Here is a 21,155-nt window from a genome sequence, read left to right as displayed (position 1 = left end):
AGTCTTATTGTTTATCATGACATGTGCACGCAACGGGAACGATCTAATTCTAGAGGAGTAAATTAAGTTTGTTCAAGCTGTCTGCTTGCCAGTTCTGCTCCTGCTCTGGAATCCTTCAGGTGCCTCACTGTTTCCAAAGATGCACAGTGCAACAAAACTAGATGATGGATGATGCATTCACAGAACAGCTGTGGAAGACAGATAGGTGACTGGCAGCAGGATGTGAGATGGAAGCATGAGAAATAGTATGTTGAAGCTCTGTCAGCAGAAGAGGAATGTGGGTACACATCCTTGTAAAATAAACTTTCTATGAACGTGGTTGAGTTGTATGTAGAGATGTTTGTGTTTAATTCTTGAGCTTTCATATCTTAGTCCATCTATGTTTCTCCTCTGTCTTCCAAAGAAAGTAGAAGTGCTTAAATTAACTTTACTCCCAGTTTCAGAACCATGCAGAACAGTACTTGGGTAAATTTGGACACATGGGTAGTCCTTGACAGGCCAAGTCACAGACAGCTGTCAGGCAGAAGTAGGACTGAGTCGTAGCAAAACTGAGCCCCTTTTTTGCTAAGAACAGCAGGACAGACCATGAAGCTGCTGGTTGGAAGGGTTGGGAGGGCAGACGTGTGCGTTTCCTGTAACTAAGGGACAACTGAAGGCCGTGTCAAGGAGAAATAGACATGCTGATTTAAGGCTAAGCAAGGTGGCATGTGACAAACCTGTTTCTGTTTCCAGATTGTTTTGCATTCTAATGACCAAGTTACCCTTTCCTGAATCTGTACAGTTTCAGTAAGCTGGATTACACCTTTGTGATCAGCCTGCATCTGTTCAGGTTGTCTTTTTCACCATCATAATGACATTTCCTTCAGGGGAAAGAAGCGCAATTTCAGTGGTTGAATTTTAAGTGTCATCCTTCTTTTCCATCACCCAAGAACCTGAGCAGCTCTGCTAGCCTGAAATATTAAAATGAACATAGATTTGGAAGTATTTTTGTATTTAGAGGCACTGATTCTAATATAATTTCTCTACAAATTAAAACTCTCCTTGAAAAAAGATTAAACTGTCACTGATAACATCAAGGTTCTTGTTATGTCTAAGAGGAATAAATGCTGAAGTTACAAAATTGTCTGGAGGCTTAGAAAGTAAGAGGGGGAATTAATATGAGAGAATGGATGAAAGCAATGGATAGTGTTGGGTGGGTTTTTTAACTGGAGGAAGTTAAAAAAAAAACCACTCAATTAGTTGAATGAAGAGGTTTATGGCCATTCTCATTCTGATTTGCTATATGATGCAAAAAAATACTAGTGGAAATTTATCCAGTAACTTGTGGTTGTTCAACAGTCTGTTTTCAATATGGTATCAAATATTGGTTTAAAGGTACTAAGCAACAGGCAGTATATTGGCTTACCTGATTAGCCACCTCTATTTAAAATTACATTATTTCCTCCTCGCTGATTTCAATATGAGCTGTCGGGTTCTTTCTTTGCCTTTTGTTTGCTAAATTAAAGAACCATCTAGCATTAGATATCCAGCAGAGACGTGGTCAAATCCAACAGAGACCTGGTCAAATTGCTTCTGCCTTCTGTGTACTAAATAGTTTGATTCCCATTCATTTCTCATGGTAAGATATTTTTCCTTAATTTTCAACACACCTCTTATGCATACACACCGCTCCTGTACGCATGATCTTTCTAGTGGGCTCATCAGGGCTGTATTCATAGGCAGTGTTGTGTCTCTAGTCCTACTCAGTTTTCTACACAGCTACATAAAGATTCTCGCTTGCCCCATGGCATTAAGTTGGATGTAGGTTATTGAGCAGGGCCGAGAACCCTTCTCACAGCACTGCATTCCAGAAGGTTCCCTGTGTTGTGTAAGTGAGGCTGTATCCTGTGCCTTGGGATGCCTCACGGTGCATGGAAAGCTGTGCTGGGGAACAGTCAGGTTTCTAAGTCATGTTTGTGCTTTTGTTGTTTCCTATGATTCTGCCTCTGTGTTATCTACTTATTTTGCCAAGAACTTATTTTCTTACATATCCTAGAGGATGTGCGCCGCATGCTGCTGGTGAAAAGCAATTCTTATTGGAAATAACTTGAAAATGTCATTGTTAGTTCATCAGCTCACGGTCCATTTGGAAACCGCTGTAGTCGTATTTTGCCTTGTACTCGTTTTAAAAGAAAATGCGATTTTGATACTGAGGCGAATATTTTATAGAATTCCCATTCTGTTATGTCAACACAGTTATCTTAATTACTTAGACTTGAAATCTCTTCAAGTGTATTTGACAAGACCTGTTTTCCATGAAATTGTGTTACCTGCTTTTTCTGATCTTTTAATGGAGTTACGTATCAGTCCTGTCTTAGGAGTTAAGGGGATTCGGTTTGCTGTGTTCTGGAAGCTTCACAAGAAGTGAATGAGGCAGCAGATATATAAGAAATAACTTGATCTCTATGAGGCAAGCTGTTTAATGGCATTTTTCATTTTTCACATTCTGTACATCAATCAGTGCTGTCTCATTCTGACTGTACTAAGTGTGAAATGTGTGGATCAATACTGCCAATGGGTGATTAGGAATTTGCAAACATCGGTAAGTGAATTCATCTGATGCAAAGTTCTGAGTTGGAGAACAAAGTAGTGAAGAAACGATTTGAGCGGACTGAAATAATGGAAACAGATATTTCCTCTCAAGTGAAATGTAAACGTTTTTGAGCTCTGTTAAGCATGGAGATGGCAGAGATTTGTACTCCTTTCACAGCGATTAGGGGAGACAATATTGTTTTTCTTCAGAAATCGCCAACATTGAATATGCTTTTCCTTTATCTCTTGATCATTTTTGTGTTGTTGGCTGTTGACCCGCTGGAGGGTAGAAATGTATAAATTCATGTGATTTGTATTCTTTGACTTTTCTTGAGGCCACTTATGGCTTGGGTGGATAAATTGAGGTGCTCGTTCACAGTTCAGTATCTACTTTAGGAAGGAGCTCCTTGGTTTCTGTTGATAAATCCCATGCTCAGCAAAGACCATCTGGGGGTACGTGCAACTTAATGGAGTAGAAATAACTGGTTGTGTCACAGCACGTTGTGGTGGCTGTTGTGTGGGGCTCAGCTGCCCTCTCTGCTTTGGGGACTTACCCAAAGGCTGAAGAACTGGTTTCCCAGTGGGAAGCACCAGAAAGCTGTAATTTCTTCAAGTCACAATTTTCTTTCATAAAAATGTTATGATTCATGTTGATGGTGGGGAAAGTGATGATAGAATCCAAGCCTGAATTCTGTGTGGCAGGAAGAACTGTGTTTTGAATGAGGTTTTTGTAGGGTCTTAACAGTTTATAGGTTGACCCAGCAGTCATAACTCTGAGAAGACTTGGCAGTATAACTTGAAATCATTGCCCCTCCACGTCTCAGTGCAAAATGTGCTTATTTTTTGTCGGTCCATTAGCATGGTGAAGTAAAACTGGTGGAATAAAACCAAATGAGGGACAGCACAGGTGCTTCAGACCCTGAAGTCATGCACCGATGTCTGGATCGTTTTGTGTTTACTGAGTTTATTTCAAGATTAACTTAAATTTCTTTTTTCGCTCAACTTTGTAGCAGTCTGAGTTTGAGTAAGGAAGATGTATTGGAGATGAATTAATGCAACTTGGGCTTAGCAAGTTGACAGTCATTTTGCTAATGGACCATTGATTCCAGTGTTACATTCCTAAACCTTTTCCCATATCTTTGGTTCAAACTGCATTAAAGAAGAAATGAATGAGTAGCAGTTGGAGCCTTGCTGGCAGCTGGAAATCCTTTTCCCCCAGTGGAAGCCAAGGCAGTGCATTGAAGCATATGGTTGTACTGATGTATGTCCCCCGTGTGGACAGTTGCACACTGCACATGCAATGTTTGGGATGTAATGTCAGGGGATGTAGCTAATAGTACTTGAAGAGGTGCAGCATAAATCAAAACACCTTCCCTTGTGTTGGGAAAGGTTCTCCCTGTTATGGGATCAGGAGGTTGTGAGCTGGTTACATTCTCAAGCATTGCTCTCAGCTGGGTCCCTTGTGCTGTCTGCGCCATGTGGGCGCTGCCTCTCCTTTCTATTCCTTCTTGCCCTCTGCATTGAAATTCCTTCCTGCAATGAAGCCTAGTTTGAAATTCCCCTCCTAGGTCCATGAATTTATTCACCTTTGGGGACTTTCCAGGCCTCATCAGTACAACGGGTAAAACAAAAACAAGTTACCAGCGCTTCCTTTCTCAGGCCATATGTAACTAGCGTGGAGTATTGATTTAGTTTTGATGTGATGTAGTCTATAAATATGCATGAGGATTTAGGGTTATTTAACTGTGCTTTTTAATTCTCCTTGCATTGCTGACTCTTCCAGTCGAGTCTTTCTTTGTATGCACAGCAAGCTGCTCTGCAACCTCACTGTTCTCGCTGGCTAGGACCTCTCTAATGTTTGTTAATCCTAATCCTGTAGAAACTTCTAATGTTCAAGGAACAGGAGGACACGAAGCGATTCCCTTTCACGTGAGGACCAAGACCCTCCTGGGACTGGGTAGGGACTACGAGGCAGTTGCCACCATAGGGTTAGGAGAAAGGAGGTGGGGATGCGTCCCGTCCTCCTGGAGAACAGGAAAAAAGTTCCTGTAGCTTACTTAAATAAAGAAGGTAACCTGACCAGATGGTGAGAAGGGATGGAAAAGGTAATGCTTGTCCTGAGGAGCCGGAATTGGATGTACCCTCTAAACTGATATCTGGGTTTTTTAGAAGCTCTGGTCTCTGACTTGAGAGCTAAGCAAGCAAATGAGGGTTCTGCATATTCAACACGTTTAACTGCCCCTGTAGTGACTCTGGTGGATAACATAGGTAGTGGCATGGATAATTAAGGGGGAACTTGCATGTATATATGTTTTTATTTTTATTTTTTGAGATGATGGAAGCTCCCTACTTGCTCTCTCACTTCTCCCTCTACAGAATTCCCTATTACTGGAAGGATGTTCTCATGGTATCTGGTCAGATGTCGTGTTGGTGCAGGGGAAGGTCAGCTCTCCCCATGCAGAAGCTGTGTCAAGATGAACAGAAGAGACTGTGGCGATAAAGGGGGGAGGAAGAAAAGAAATAGAAATGCCAATTTTTCTCTGGCTTTTCTCCTCCTTGATGTGTTGCAGGGACACATTTTATTTGTTTTCCTCATTTTTATCTTCTACTTGGCTGAAGCAGAAGGAAGCTGGGAGGCAATAGCATCTCACAGTGAGAGGCTGCAGTGAGCTTGTTTAACCTGGAGCACGTTTGCTGTAAAACCCACTCAGACACTGACCGGCTGCTCAGAGACTGTCAGAAATGAATCCTCCAACCCGCTCGCGCCTGTCAGAGCTGCTACATGATGTGAAAGGGAACTTGGCTCCCTCTTGAAGCAGAGCAGCTCCCAGCTCGAGGCAGGGAAGCTGCTAATGAAAGTGCTAGCTGCCCTGTGTCCTCCACCAAAGGGCGCTGAAGCTGCCTCCTATCCTGTCAGGTCTAAGAATGCATGCAAGGACATACTATAGTACTTGTATATGCACTAAATTACAGGATCTAATGGTGCTGGAGTGCTTGAGGCCTTTGGGAAGTTGTGTGGTGTTGCTGTTAATGCTGTTGCTTCAGCAGCCAGCCTGATGGACAGACAAGCAATGTGAGTGGCAGCTCTCCCTGTCACTTATTTCCTAGGCTTGTATATGCTTAGCTGAACTTTGTGTCCCACATCAGATCATGGAGGTAATTGCTTCTTACATTGCTATTATTTTTTCATTTTTCTCTTTATGTAAGATAGCGTCTTAAAACTCCTAGAGGTTTTGCTTTTTCATAATTAGGTATATTCTCTAGGAAATATTATTTTGCAGGTTTTTTTTTCCTTTCCGAAGACCTCAGGTCTTCATAGAGGAGCTTCTGCTACTACACGTTGACTCTTTCCCTCCTGTTTGAGGAGCAAGGATCCCAGGCTAGTACAGGGATTTGTGATGCTTTTCTCCTCTCCAATCTCCCCTTGCAATCCAATCTCCATTCATTCTGAAGTAGAGCTTTACAAAGAAACACAGAATAACTGAGACATTAAAGTGTGATCCATGGAGCATTGTTGAGAGTGAAAGCCTTGATTGGTTGGATATCTGGATTGGAGTCAATGCTACAAAAAACCCTCAGTTCCAATATCTTCATCTTCCTGGTCTATTTGTACAGTATCTGTATGTGCACATTTCATGCACAATAAGAAAACAGAGCAAAGTAGTAAACTTATTTTAAACTCTATGCTTCTCTGGAGAAATAGACTTTGGTCTGGCATTTCTCAGCAGCGTTCATAACCAGAGGTGACTTCATTTGTATGGGAAGGTTGACAATTATTTTTTTTTGGAAGTCAGATCTATGAGAACCAGCATTTCTCACTGTAAAGTTAATTCTTATCTCTGGAAAAAGGAATTTAAAAATGGAAGCTATAATCTCTTTGGAGCTGTTTTCTAAATCAATGTTGCTTCTTTTTCCTTTGCCCTTATCGGAGGTTTTGAACCATTACGTGTCTTTGCACACTACCATAGTGTAACTAACAGCAACTTCTTATGAACTTTGTTCTCAGGAAAGACAGAAATCTTTGACTTGAAAAAGGAGAAATCCTGAAATTCAGAGCTCTGGGAGGTAACAATCTGTCCTTCAGCAGACTGCGATTTTCTTCAATTTCAATAAAAGGAAGAGCTGTAATGCTGAATTGAAAGGGACAGTGAATGCTTGAATGTATTTCTCCTGGGTTATCCCAACTCTGCGTTGTTCCTTGTCTTGCTGTCCCAACTCTTAACCTTTCTGTTGCATTTGTTTGTGTCCCAGACCTCATCTGAATGCCCTTATTCAATGCAAATTATAGGCTTGCATCCTCCAGGGAGAATTGCATTTGGAAACGGGTATAGGAAAAAAAATCCCCTTCTTAAAACTGTACCTGCAAGGCTTTAGCAGCACATGGGTGAGATGATTTATTTTACTGCTCGTGTTGCGGCAGTGCCCAAGATGTTGCATGATGTAACAAAAGACGTGGTCTGGTGTTAGAGCAGTGTGATTAGGGTGATTAGAGCTTTTTGTCTGCAATATATCTTAACTCCAACTTCCTTTCTGTTTCATTGCTAATTTTCTGTAGATGCTGCAGTAAAAGAGGGCCGTAGGGAGGAATATCAATGAGTACGTGTGTGGCAGATCAGATGTGGAAGAAAAAGAAAATGGTAGAGAAGGATCTCTGGGGAAGGAGCGGCTCATCTGGGTGTTGGAGGTGGTGATATTGATGGAGTGGGGAAGGGGTTGGAGAAAGAGCATTATGATTATCCATGGCATGGCATGTGAGAGCAGGGATCTGAAAGTGGATGTGCTGGTGGGAGCTACAGCAGTTATTGAGGATGGAGAGAACTAACAGACTGTCACAGAGATCATCGTTATCTCTGCTGTTCTGGACGTGGTTAACATGGGTGCTTAGGAGGCCACAGCAGAAGGGCTACCTGACCCATAGTGTGCAGACCAGAGGTCATGTAGTTGGGGCAGAAGAAAGATGTCCATGTTTGGGGGAAGAAGGAGCAGGAGTGAAGCTGCAGAGGCTGCCTGTGTTAATTTCTGCTGCCTGAGTGTCAGGGGTGTTTGTACTGCTGATATATACACAAAGATGATAGGGGAAAAATGCGGGGAAGGAGGAGTAGGTTACCAGCATGTGATCTGGTGGGAACTGGTGAGTCCTGCCCCAACATCCAGCACCTTCTGCTTGTTTTCAGCTGTTTGCTTTCAAGTGTGTGTGTTCTGGCAGAGGAATGAGGAGCAGGTGGCGGTGGTTGCTTATTTGTAAGCTTGCTCTGCCTCATCTTTGTAATCCACTTTTGTTAACAAAGCTCCTGTTCCATGCTCTGTAGAGATCTCTTGCTGTATTTACCTTCTGTGGCAGAGGGATGTGGGGCTGGGCTGTGTGTTGTGCCTCGTGCCGGGCACACGGGGACTTCCTTGGGATGCGGTTTGCTTTGGGTTTTGCTCTAATCACTTCAACAAGCCTCAGCAAAGAAACTGGAAGAGCAAAGCCAAGAAACAACTTCCATTAAAATGGCATTTCCTGAGGAAGGATTAAGTTTCTGAGGCTGCCTTGTGCCATGTGGAGCAGTGCCTCCTGTATTTGTTCAAGGGAGGAGCTGAGCACCAAAAAGAATCTTATTTCTGAAATTTCTTTCTAAAAAGAAGCAGCTAAAAGTCAAGTCAGGGTAGGCCAGGTGAAGGTGCTCACCTGTGTAGCCAGGCTGACTCTCCTTAATACTCAACTGCAATGAGACCGGTGAGTGCTGGGGGATTTGTGTGTGTCTGCCAGGTGGTAAATACCAAATCTACCTCCCTGCTGGTTTTTATTTTTATTTTATTTATATTATTTTATTTTTTTCCCTGGTTTGAACCATAGAATCATGGAATTACTCAGGTTGGAAAAGACCTCAAAGATCATCAAGTCCAACAGCATCCTAACCATAGTACCCTAACAACCCTCTGCTAAATTACATCTTTGTGCATCACATCCAAACAGTTTTTAAGTACATCCAGGGATGGCGATTCAACCACCTCCCTGGGGAGCCTATTCCAGTGTTTAACTACCCTTTCTGTACAGAAGTGTTTCCTAACATCCAACCTAAATTTACCTCGGTGCAACTTGAGGCTATTTCCCCTTGACCTGTCACCAATGAGAAGAGACTTGTCCTGCTCTCACTGTGAGCACCTTTTAGGTACTGGAAGAGAGCAATAAGGTCTCACCTCAGCCTCCTTTTCCCCAGACTAAACAGCCCCAGCTCCCTCAGCCTCTCCTCATAGGGCTGATTTTCCAACCCCTTCACAAGCCTCATTGCCCTTCTCTGGACCTGCTCCAGCACCTCCATGTCCTTTTTGTACTGAGGTGCCCAAAACTGAACACAGTACCCAAGGTGAGGCATCACCAATGCTGAGTACAGGGGCAGGATGACTTCCCTAGTCCTGCTCACCACACCATTCCTGATACAAAAGCCAAGATGCCATTGGTCCTCTTGGCCACCTGTGCACACTGCTGGCTCATATTCAGCCGACTGTCCATCAGCACACCAAGGTCCCTTTCCATCAGACAGCTTTCCAGCCACTCCTCCCCAAGACTGTAGGGTTGCCTGGAGTTGTTGTGATCAAAATGCAGGACCTGACGCTTGGCACTATTGAAACTTGTACTGTTCACCTTGGCCCATTGATCCAGTCTGTCCAGATCCCTCTGTAGTGCCCTTCTCCCCTCTGGCAGATCAACATTCCCTCCCAGCTTGGTGGGAAGGAAACTTACTGCAAACTTACTGAGGGTGCACTCAGTCCCTTCATCCAGATCATTAATAAAGATGTTAAACAGAAGCAGCCTCAGCACTGAGCCCTAGGGAATGCTGCTCGTGACTGGCCACCAACTGGATTCAACTCCATTGACCACTATTGTTTTGTTTTTATTCCCCATGTTAGAGTAGGATTTCTGAGGGGTATTGATGCAGGACTAATGACAAATGATTCTAGATATAAATACTGATACGCATCAGCTACGAAATAAATATGTTGAACAAAGACTTGTAATATTTTGTGACTTCTCTACTTTGATGATTCAGTAAAAGTATTTATTACCCTTTTGCAAAGCCTGTGTGTGTAGTTGTTTACTCACAAATACCATGTTTTCTGATGAGCAATGCTGCTGTACAGAGACCTGAAGCCTTGAGGAAGGCTTCCATACCTCTATCCCGTTATCTGCCTCTGAGAGGCAGCAGACAGGAGCCCATGTGCCTTCCTACTTGGCTGCCTTTCAAGCACTCCCTTCCCACCACTGCTTCAATTCCTTTATTTACGCATTGTATCTGTATTTAAGAAACTGTCTCATCTATCTCCTACGGATAGATACAGTCATTATTTGGGGTGTTCTTCCGAGGTAGCTATTGACCCATCATTCCTTTAAAGCTGATACAATCTACTGATCTCCTTAATCTGTTTCTATTCCGTTACAGCAGTGTTGGAGGCTTTTCCTTTATGGAGACGGCATGGAAAGAAATGCCTGAGCTGAGAGAGCAGCAGTGTGCATTGCTGGCATTTGGGTGGCACTTGTTCTGTGTGAGAGTTGTGCAAAGGAAGAAATGGTCCTTCCCTGGAAGAGCTTCCAATCGACAGCCTTTTCTCAGCAGGGGCAAGCACAATCTGTTGCATTGCAAGCGCGCAGCGATTAAGCTCAGCTGTCCATATGTTGCAACAGAATTTATTGTGCTGCTCAGAAAGCCCAATCTTTTAAGGTTGATAGACATGGGTGCTGTGAGGAAATAAGGCACTTAGCTGCACGTTGGTTTCATCTATGGGTTTTTGCTCACTAGTGCAATAAACAGGAGGAGCCTTTGAGAGTGGGAGGGCAGCTGATAATCCTTGATAGTGCTTGCTGTCAGTGACAGTCATTGCCTCCTTGGGATGTATGAACTTCTTTAGTCTCATTAGTGATGTTAGACAAATGTACTCTCAGCGATGGAGGCTATTCCCTTGGCTAGCAGTTCCTCCTTCTGATGAGGAATATCTGCGGTAGATGAATAGGTCCTAATTGAAATTGTTGAGCACTGAACGTTTCATCAAATGAAAAGCAGTCAGTGTGGTTTTAAGTACTTCATTCTTACCTGTGGGCCTGTGAAAGTGAAAGCTTTTATAGCTCCTTGAGAAAGACATCCCTGAATTGGGACTGTGCGCTTCTCAAGCAGTCAGGAGGAGAGATGCCAGATGAAGCTCAGCCCTTTTCAAGGTGCTGTCACTGGCAGCTCTCATTGTTCTTCTGAACAACTGCTCTTCTAAGGGAAAAGTTTCTGTTTTTCAGAGATTAAAGCAATCCCGTCTTCATTCATTGTTTTGTCACTTGACTGACTCTTCCCTAATGGGGAGATTACCGGGGAAGTTTTTTTTGTGCTATAATTCTAACAGGTACACCAACAAACTGACTGTTTGCTGATAACATAAGTTTAAGAAATGACACACGGCATCCACACAATTATCTCTTCAATGCATTGTTTTTTTCTGAACTGGGAGAAGGAAGCAGGAGGAAGAGCAGTAGCATCTGCCTTGGCTTTTTACGTCTGTTCTAGATGGCAAATTGGCCCCATTGCAAACCCTTTTTTCTGTAGTTTTTTTGTCAGAAAGTTTATTGGTAGCTCTGATCATAGAGAATTTTTGTTCCGTGTCCCAGGCTGCGCCTGGAGGATGTTGCATTGAGGGTAGTGCTTGTGTGGTACATCTGCTGTGTCTCTTATATGATGTCTGTATGATCAGAAGTGGTGGGATGGTGCTTCTCCGTGTTGGGAGCAGGAGTTTTACTTGTGTGTCCCCTCGGGGCATGTCTTGGGTGCAAAACAACATGATTTCACAAGATGTGGAACATTAACCACTGGAGTCAACAAATCTTCTTTGTGAAATGTCCAGTGTTCTTCTGAGAGCACGGAAATGCTTTTGCTGCCTTAAGCACCAAATCAGCTAGTTAGCATCTTACTTTCCAGGAATGAATAATTCACTGTACTGCCAAGTGTCAACCAGGCTTGGTTGCAATCAATCAAGATATTTATTGCTTCCTTCTAAATGGAAACTCTGTGTACATTTTTCTGACAAATCTGAATTACTGGCTCAGTGTTATTCCTTGAAAGAAGAATCAATGAATGCCAGCAGTTCTCTCTAGTTGGAGTTATTTACTCTTCAGCATCTCTACAACTGCCGAATTTTTAAGTAATAGGAAAAAGAGGGGTGAAAGGTGGGCTGTGCTGGGTTATTTTTGCTCCCTGAGAACTGGCCGTGATGTGCGATGAACAGAACAACCTACCAAGGTGTTTCTGGATGAGCCAGGGACAGGGCAGTGCTTTACTGTTATATCCCATCAAGGAGTTTGCCTACAGGTCATATTTTGGTTCCGTCCCTAAAATATCTCGTGCTTCTATATGCAGCCACCTTGACCATAAGTAGATTTGGATGGTTCTGATGCTCAGGCCAGGTTTCCGCACTTGGAACGTGCATTTTGCACCTCTTGGAGAAACTCAGCATGTATTACAGTGTACTGTGAGATGCTTTCTTACCTCACTCCTTGCCTGTGCTGGTTTAACATGGCAGCAGCAGCTGGAGCTGTTCTCAGGCTGTTGCTTTGGGATTTCCAGCTCCTATTCAAAGAGCCTTGTGCTGGGCAGAGTCCATTCTCCACGATGCCTTTTTCAGATGACACTGTTTGTTCTACCTCCTAGATTAGAAACAATATTCTAAGCATACAAACTTAGTTCTTCTCTCCCAGTGCCTGCAACACCATTTTCCAGGCTTCAGTAGCAGAGCTGAAGGGATGAAATTCTGATCAGTAAGACTAACGTATTAAGGAGGGAAAGGCATTGGATGGAGAAAACCATCTATCTACATTTTGCCAGAGCTAAAAGGATTCTATGGGGAGGAGGATGTTTGCTTTCTTCAGTCTTGGGTTTCTTACCAGTGTTAAGCTTTCATGTCCTTCAAATGCCAGCGGGATTGTAATGCTGCTTTGCTGCCTGCTCTGTAGAGCAGTTTCCAGCTGTGACTCTTCCCAAAGCAAACCTGACTCACTCCCAACCTTCAGAAGTTTGGAGGAACACTCTCATCATTGGAAGTTGTAATGCCATTTCTGTTGTCACGTGTTCTGTACACATGCATCCATCCCTTCTATCTGAATCTCTACTATACACCATTTCCATGGGAAGCTTCCTGCATTTGTTTGAGACTCTGTGATGTCAGTAGTTTTTGCAGTGACACAGGAGCACAGTGCTTGGTGCTGTGTAAGGCAGCGGGTTGGTTTTGAGGCTGAGGGGTCATCTGTGAGTCTGTGTTCTCCTTTCATTGCTGCCACATTGATGCCAAGGGGCCTTGAACAGGAGGCTGCTCCTGTAGCACTTCTCCCCTTGTAATACACATCTCGTTCTGCTGTTAGGCTTTCAATGGTAATCTCTCCTGGGGTTTGCACAGTACCTAGCTCTCTGGGATCCCTGTCTCACTTGGTTTCTATAAGCATTACTGTAATATAAACCAGCAGCACTAATATTTTAGCTGTAGGGAGAACTGTGCTAGCTTGATCTGTGCTGTGTGGAATAAAGAGAAAGCTACTGCCCCTAGCCCAAAAGTGTGAGTAGCATAACAAATGTATTAGTGATCTCCCAGAAATGTTAAATTAGATGCATTGTACCGTAGCCCTCAAATACAGCCTTCATATCACAGAGGGTTTTTAAGAGATTTGCCTGTCTCAGTGTAGCTTCAGACGGACACGCTCAGAAGGGCTGGAGAGCCCTGAAAATGAGGGTGAGCTTTAGGGCTGAGTTTCTGAGCGTGATTTTCCAAGAGTGCATGTTTTAAAAGGAGAGGATAAATAGACTGAAGAAGCTCAGAAAGACAAAGCACTGCAGCTTCTTGGCAGCACTTTGTAGAAAGGCCAGAGAGATATTTTTAAGAGTAAATAACCAGCAAAACAAATAGGCTGGTGCTGCGCATGTTAAAGCAGTCTCAGCATGGAAGGGAACAGCAGTCTGAGTTCGTAGGGTTTTCCTTCCCTCCTGGATCCTGCTGCTGTGTTGTTGTTATGTGTAAGTTTCTGCAGTGCTGGTGCAGTGTGAGATCACAGGTGCTCCCTGCTTGAGCCAAGCAGAGATCACTGCCTGACATTGTGGTGGTGCAGCCTCACTCTGCAGCTCCGAGTGTCATTTTGCCAACCAGTTTAAACAGCACCACAAGCTTTGGGTTTGAATCTGTTCTCTTGAAAGGTAAATGAGGGTAAGGAGTGCCCTGGCCATGCTGGCCTGCTGTGTGAGTGTGACAGGGGGAGAGCCCTGAATGGCGAATAGCACCAGGAGTTAGGCTGCCTGCAGTGGGAACTGCTTTGTAAATGGCAGCGTTTTGCTGGGGAGAATAGGTCTAATAGATTTTGTGTTCCCTCTGTTAAATATCTTGAGGCTGCTATGTGAGGTCCTGCTCCTTCAGTTCCCATCTAAATACCTTCAGGTTGAAGCTGTCAGTGGGATGATGTTCTCTCTTGGTTCTGCTGGTCTATTTGTCTCCATGGAAGTGAGGTCACAAAGCCTCATTGCTGTGGGTCTGCAGGTCCAGCTGCCCCCCTGAGGGCAGGCCTGCCCTGAGGTGGTGTGAGCAGTGTCAGATCCAGGTATGTGATATGGCATGAAGAGCACTGCCCTGGCTCTCTATGCCTTGTTTTCCCAGTTCTATGGTGAGTTAGCCCATAGTGCCCGAGTCCTTTCGTGTTAGGAGTCTTTCATACCCACTTGTTGCATGGGATGTATAGATACCATCTCCTCATTTTGGTGAGAGCACAGGCTTGGCTGTGCTGCCCTTCTGATACATGAATGGAGTGTTTTAAATGGTTGCAAAAGGTGTTTGTTAGCTGAGCAGTGTGGGGTTTGTCACCAGTAGCACTTAGAGTGTAGTTGTTCGGTCTCTGCTTTGTTTTGCCCCCCTGAAAACACGCATGTTTTTAGCACATTATTTATGAAAAGTAAATGATGGAATTGGGATAATACCTGCCTCATGCTGCTCTTGATGGTTAATTAATGTTGACAAAATCACTTCAGGTCCTGAGATTTAATTGAAGGGAAATATATTACCATATAAAATGCCTTTTTATACAGGCAGTGCAGTAAGAATTTCAGTGCTGTGGAAGCCAAGATTAACATACGCTTTACTACTTTAATGGTTGTGAGGCTTCCCATAGTTTGTGTGAAAATTGTCTCTATGAAATCACAAATGTAAAATCAGTGTTTTCTTCTCACTTTGAAGCAATATTAATCTGTTATCTTAGTACTTGACTGCTTAAACTGCTATAAATACAGCTAACCTCCGAGAAAAGAGCAGTGGAAAATGAAATATCTTTTGACTTGCTTGGGGTGAGCTGATACAACTTGCTAATGACTCCACCACTGCAGTCATATGGATGTTTCTGGCTCGTACTGGTAATAAATTAGGCTGGCACTGGGTGTCCTGCTGTAGTTTAAGTATGCATTTGCATGTTCATTATGATCTCCTTCTATCAAGAGATTTAAAATACAGCTATAAAACTTCATTTCTGGAGTTAAATTTAACAACGGAGGTGTCAGCCAAGGAGTAAGCTCTGTGGAAGGTTGTGGGTTTATTCTTCTTTGCAGAGTAGTGAGAGGAAGAGGAGCAAATCCTGGTTCAGCTGGTCTGGGCTGTTGGAATAACTCACTATTATTGCATATGTGTCGCGCTTTATGCTGTAATCTGTTCCGTCTTCATAGAAGGGCAGCACAGTTGGGCGGTCTTGGAGTTGGGATCTGTTACTCAGTTTACTTCTGTTGTTTCTGGCACACAGGGCGACTATGACCCCAGCAAAACCAAAGTGCTTCATTTCAGCATGAACCCAGCAAGCCTGGCCAAGCAGCAGCGCAAGGAGGAGCAGCAGCAGCTGCAGGAGGAATGCGAGAGGCTGAGGGAGCTGGTGAGGGTGCTCGAAGCTGGCGGCTCCATCCATGGGAATCTGGAAGGAGTTGGGAGCTTTCAGTCACCGCAGGAAGTTGCAGGTAGGCTGTTGGCTTCTAGGCATGAAGATCTCATTTATCCATATTGCCAGAGGAAGCGACTGCCAAAGCAGATGGAGACGTTGCAGGCTGTGTGCTGGCTGGGGGTGGTTATGGGAAAATGAAGAGACATGGGGCTGGTGCGGAAGGTGTGTGGTAGCAATCCAATGGCAGGTTGGTACGGAGGGGAGGTGGTAACGACGAACAGTAATAATCCATATCATTTGCTGATGAGAAATGAAATACTACCATAGCAGCTTTCCCACACTGGTGCTGCCAATAGAACAAAAGGAAATATTTCTTTCCTTTCAGGGCTGCTCCAGCCCTTGAGGTAGTACAAACAGCAGGAAATAACTTTCATAGCTGCAGGGGAGCAAGTGGTTGAAATCTTTTCAGACCTGGCTTAAAACAAATTAATATTGTTTATCAGTGTATATGTGCCCCATTAATCACAGTTACATTCGATACTCTGTGAAAATAGAATACATCTTTCACTGAGCTAAATACATTTAGCAGAATCTGTGGCTCTCCGGTGCAGTCTTTCTTCCCTTCACAAGCATGTGTGAGCCTTTTTTTAGTGCAGTATCCCCAAAGTCAGCACCTCCAGATGTGCTCTCAGGCTCCGTAAATCAAGGTAAGGATATCAAAAAGATGTGACCCATCACCTACAAGACTGTGAGGTGACTGAGCTGAGTCGAGTTGTTCTGCAGAGCCCAGGAGACTTTACTGCTGTAATTCTCTCACATATGCTCTGCCCTCAAAACATTTTGTTAGAGAAATGTAAGAGAGGGAGCTGCGAGGAGCTGACCTGATGTGCACATACCTGATGGGATGTGTCCAGAGGTCAGAGTGCTCCCTCAGACGTGGTGAAGAGGGCAGAGCTTTCCTCTTGGGCCACGTGTGTCAGAGACTTGAGACCCACGTAGAGACAGAGCCCTGGCTGAGAAAAGAAATCCTCACAACAAAACATCTTTCACGGCTACAGCTCAAAAATGCTCTGAAAGCAGCTTGCTTGTCTTTCCACTGCTGAAACAAAAGTATTATATTCCCATTAAGCCTTCTTCAGTGTCTCGTAGTGGAACCTTGGTAGCACGTAGCCTTAGAAATATGGTGGTGGGAAGTGGTTTTAAAATGAGGAGTTGATGATGTGCTAGAGGTACAACGACAGTTTGTCACTGTGGTTTCTGGATGCTCCCAACAAATGCATAAGCATGAAACACTTCCCAAACGTTTAAGGAAGGCCATCTTTGCCTGTAGGAGCTTCCAGTCTGAGGTCCCATGGGATATGAGCACTTCTCAGGGATAGTGTTTATATTTCAATTAGCATCTGAAATTTCACTGGTGTTTAGATTACAGTAGATGTGGCTGCCCGGTGCCCTTGCTTGTCACTTTGCCTGGCACAGCTGATGCTGCAGAGCCCACAGCTGGCACTGCCCCTAAGCCCTGCATGGAGAGTGACGGTCAGGGGCAGAGACTGCAGAGGTGAGGTCAGCTCTGTGTCTCTGCAGCTGATGAATGAGCCTCTGGGGTATCTGCAGTAATTAGACCATTTCTTCTCAGGGAGCGTGTTACTCACGTATGCCTTCTGTGATTTGTTATTCATAATTATTCTGCTGCCTTTCATGCAGTTGCTTTTAGCTGTTCACGAGGCGTTTCTGTGCTGGGATGTTACCAGGTTTGTCTTTAGCTCATAAGGGATTCATTTTTAAAGCTGCTTTCTCTTTTGCCTTTGATTCTGACAGGAAAACAAACAGCTCCCTGGGTGTCAGTGTATTTCCAGCTTCTCCTATATATGGTGCTTTTTTTTTTTTTCCTCTCCTGTTGCCCCAGTCCTGTGCTATGTCACTGTGACTCCAGTTCAGCTGGGGAAGAGCATTGGTGGCAGAGCCAGCAGGGTCAGAGATACTTGGGTGACAGTCCCTTGCTGTCATTTATCACAGTCACAGGAGAGCCCTCTGTGTTCTCCAAGTGCCTCTAAGTGATTATGGAAGTGTTTCATGAAGAAAAAAAAATGAGAAAATAAGCTGTAGGTGAAGGATGGAGGAGCCCTGTGGGTGACTGGCTCTGAGATCTGGTTATATAGAAGGATCTGGATTGTTTTCTTTTTATGTGCTCGTGTTCTTCACTGTCACTGCTGTAAACAGTCCTTAACCCTCCTTTCCTGTGCAGGGAGCATTCAGCAGCATGGTCTGATGTTAAAAGACCCCATGTATGTTAGTGAGGATGTTCAAGGGATGCTGAGGATGTTATGGCGCTATGATTATGAGTCTGCATGGCGTATCTGAGCTGCCTTTAAGTTGGAATGCCAGCTTTGGCTGCCTTGCTGGGGCAGGGCAGAGTTCTTCAAGCATGCTGTGCAAGCCGCATCTATTTCTGCGTAGGTTCTGTCCTGCTTAGCTCATGCAGTGGTTGCAGTGTAGATGTGACAGCTGTTCCAGGGCTGGTTTAATAACAACATGGATCCTCATAGCTAGAAAGCTCAAATTGCCTTCCTTGGGAAAAGAAGTGCAAGATGAAGCTTTCACTGTTGTCTTAGGATCTCAACAGCTCTGCCTACAGGAATGGCAGTGGTGGAGAGCTGCCATGTGCCTTCTATTTCAGTGTATTTTTAAGGTGTGAAATGAGGAGCTGGTGGCAGAAGCTCCTCTGCTCTGTTTGTCATTGTGCAGTTGGCTGCCTTTGGGAGTGAGCTTTATTGTGCATAACAAGAGAGCAGTTTTCAAGGAGGTTTGGGGGAGGTTTCTGGACAAAATAAGCAGAAGTCAATGTTTTTCTTGCACCCTCTTTTGTAAACTGCAATACCTGTGTACCTGTGTATGCATCTGACTCAATTGGTGCATGCAAGCAGCAAGCCCAGCTCTGGACTTGTGAGGAAGGAGACCCCTCAGTGCTGCATGGGATGCAGGGAGACCAAGGGCTGAACTCAAGAGTAGGAAGAGAAGATAAAAGCAGGAAGACAGCAAAGGTCATGGCTAAGTTTGCATTTTTGCCTCTTTGACAGTTAGATGTAAATGTAAGATGTTATCATCCTGTTCTGCTGCTCACCCTGAATAGCTTGTTGGCTCAGGTGAGGAATTTGGGTGGCCTGCAGCCAGTCGGGTTTGCTCTGTTCAGCATGCTTATGTGAACTGCAACAATTGCACTTCAGGTACAAAGGATTATAATTGCACCGACCAAAAAAGGCATTAAGGACTGTGATGTTGATGGTTTTGATAATAATGTATTGGCCATTATTAAATTCATTCATTGGACCGGAGTGCAGCACGTTGGTTTTTTTTTCTGATCGTGGTTCCAACTCCTGGATAGGTAATAAGGAAATTATTACTGTGGACGTTAAAGCTCATTAAATGTGACTCTATTAAAAATCAAGGTTATGCTGGACTTTAAATCTTTTTGAGCATAACCACTGGAGGCTGCAGCACCAGCTGGCAACTCGCCACGTAGTTCAGTGGTCCTTTTCTCATTTATGCAGTAATGGTCTCTATTAAAATGGGTACCAGTGCTATTGCAAAGGAGAGGTTTGGACAACATGAGCTATAACAACTTTCTGTCCTTTTTCAAAGTATAAAAATTGCACGCGGGCTTGTGCAGTATTAATGGGGCAGATCCGTGGCAGCCCCATTAAGGGAATGGGCTGTAACTTTATGGGTGTTTTGTTTCTCTCTCCCGGTGCCTCCACAGGTCTGGGTTGTGTAACAGCACTGTGCACCAAGGTCAGGCTGCCATCTGGGAGCGATTCTCAGTCCTCCTGCCTCAAACAGGGATGCAGATTGCAACAGCTTTAGGAAGGTGGTGCAGAGAATCACTGCCCAGATTTGGAATCTGTTCCAGTACTACATTTCTTTCCTGTGCTCTTAATGCTTCCCCCCCCCAAATCTTTCTGTATTTCAGGCTGTATCTTCTGCTTTTTTTTTCCCTCCTGATCCATATCTTTATTTCCTGCTTTGCTTTGGGGCAGTTCTGTTTAGATGGTCCTTTATTTTTGTCTTGTTTGGTGCTGGTGGGGCCTCTCTGGGTTGTTCTTTTTTTCTGGCATTGCTAGAGATGGAGTTTGGTCTGCAGGCAAATAGGTAGGTGGCAGTACCAGCTGGTGGGAGCTGATGGGAGCAATGCTTGCCTCTTGGAGTGGAGCACGGGTAGAATAGTGCTGATAGTTTCCATTTGTGATCTTATCTCAAAGGTGACATGCTCAAAGATAGGAATATGAATAGCCCGTTCTGACTGAAAAATGCAGCAATGCAAATTTTCCACTAGCTTTCATGATTTATTGCTATCCCATAGGGATGATGGTGCGCTCCTTTCTCTCACCCAGCCTCTCCCCATAAGACGAAAAGTGCTTTTAGTATTCTTTCTGTTGAGAGGCTGAAAGGAAGAGGGGGAAATCAACCCTGACTTCATCTGTCTGTGGAGAATTTTGGAAGTGAGCTATTGTCCTTAAACCATAATTCCACCAAAACCGAAAGCTGCTCATCAGTCTGAACTGCTTCTGTGTTCTTTTTCTTGTTGGTAAGGTAGGGAAAAGGGCTCCTTGATGGGTATTGGGGAATCTCACTGCAGAGCTGATGTTTGACCTGAATAGAGATGCTACATTGCATGCTAAGCAATGGCTGTCTCCAGCATCACAGCTATGTCAGTGCCTTGTAAAAATGTTACTAATTGGAATTAAATTGGGTAATGAATTAATACTAAAATAATCTAATCCTGTTAAAGTGACAAGCCAGAGATGGTAAAATTTGTCACTGTCCCAGCATGCTTGTGCTCCTGATGAATGTGTTTCTGAGTACAGAAGGTGACAAAAAGGAGCAGATGGAATTGAAAAGTTGCCGTTCTCCATCCACAGTTGGCTGAGCTGATGGTGCCTGGGAGCCTTGATGCTTCCTACCATCTGCCTGTAGGACATCCATGCATGATGAGGGCTGCACCTGTGAATGAGGTGTGAGCTTACCTGACAGAGGGTGGATCTTAATGGGTGGTGGGTGAATGAAGCGCCTGCATTCACTTTGCTCTGGTAGTTCCCAGCATCTTGTTGGTCCAGCAAGCCTAGGCAAGGCAGCTACACGGCAGCACTTGTTCAGTCCCATAAGACCACTGAAATGCCTGCTCCTGGTGCAGAGCGAGTTCATTAGGTGGCATTTGTCTTTGCAGTTGTACCAGGTCATGCCCCCTCCAGCTTTGTACTGAAGGAATTGCTTTCTTTGTAAAGAGACATAAAGTGAAGGTCTGGGGTGTTTGCCATCTCCAAATGTTAAGGAACTTCTAGTAAGAGCAGGATGTTAGCCTCTGTGCCTTGCTTGTATTTCAACAGAAGTAATTGCTTTCTGTGTATCCCAATCTCCTCTGAAGCTCATAAAGAGCTAGTCTTTGCCTCCAGTGTTTTGCTGTGTGCTGATGAAGTTCTGTCCTTTCAGTCCATGATCTTGTTGGGGGAAAAAGTCATTCCCTACTGCTGCCTACACCATGAACACTGCATGGCTTTGATGCACAAAGTACAAACAAAGCACACAGGAAGAATGTTATTAGCAGCAGACCTTGGGAGCTGCTCAGAGCTTGCCCACCCCCCCATATGCTGACCTTGTGCTGAGTTGCAGTGATCTCAGGGGT

The 21,155-nt window shown here is 44.3% G+C and overlaps 1 protein-coding gene across 2 annotated transcripts in view; it reads left to right on the top strand.

Moving 5' to 3' along the window:
• MAD1L1 (mitotic arrest deficient 1 like 1) overlaps nucleotides 1–21,155 on the top strand; it is a 307,536-nt gene that overhangs the window by 179,680 nt on the left and 106,701 nt on the right. For both annotated transcript variants that reach the window (XM_015876929.3, XM_015876934.3), the window contains exon 16: nucleotides 15,350–15,557. In XM_015876929.3, the coding sequence (XP_015732415.2) occupies nucleotides 15,350–15,557 (208 nt within the window). The remainder of the gene's footprint in view (nucleotides 1–15,349; nucleotides 15,558–21,155) is intronic.

The sequence above is a fragment of the Coturnix japonica genome, chromosome 13 (genome assembly GCF_054131305.1).
Source record: "Coturnix japonica strain WE chromosome 13, WE-NBRP24, whole genome shotgun sequence".
Lineage (NCBI taxonomy): Eukaryota > Metazoa > Chordata > Aves > Galliformes > Phasianidae > Coturnix > Coturnix japonica.
The sequence above is the reverse complement of the archived record's forward strand: the minus strand, read 5'-3'. Positions and strand labels throughout refer to the sequence as shown.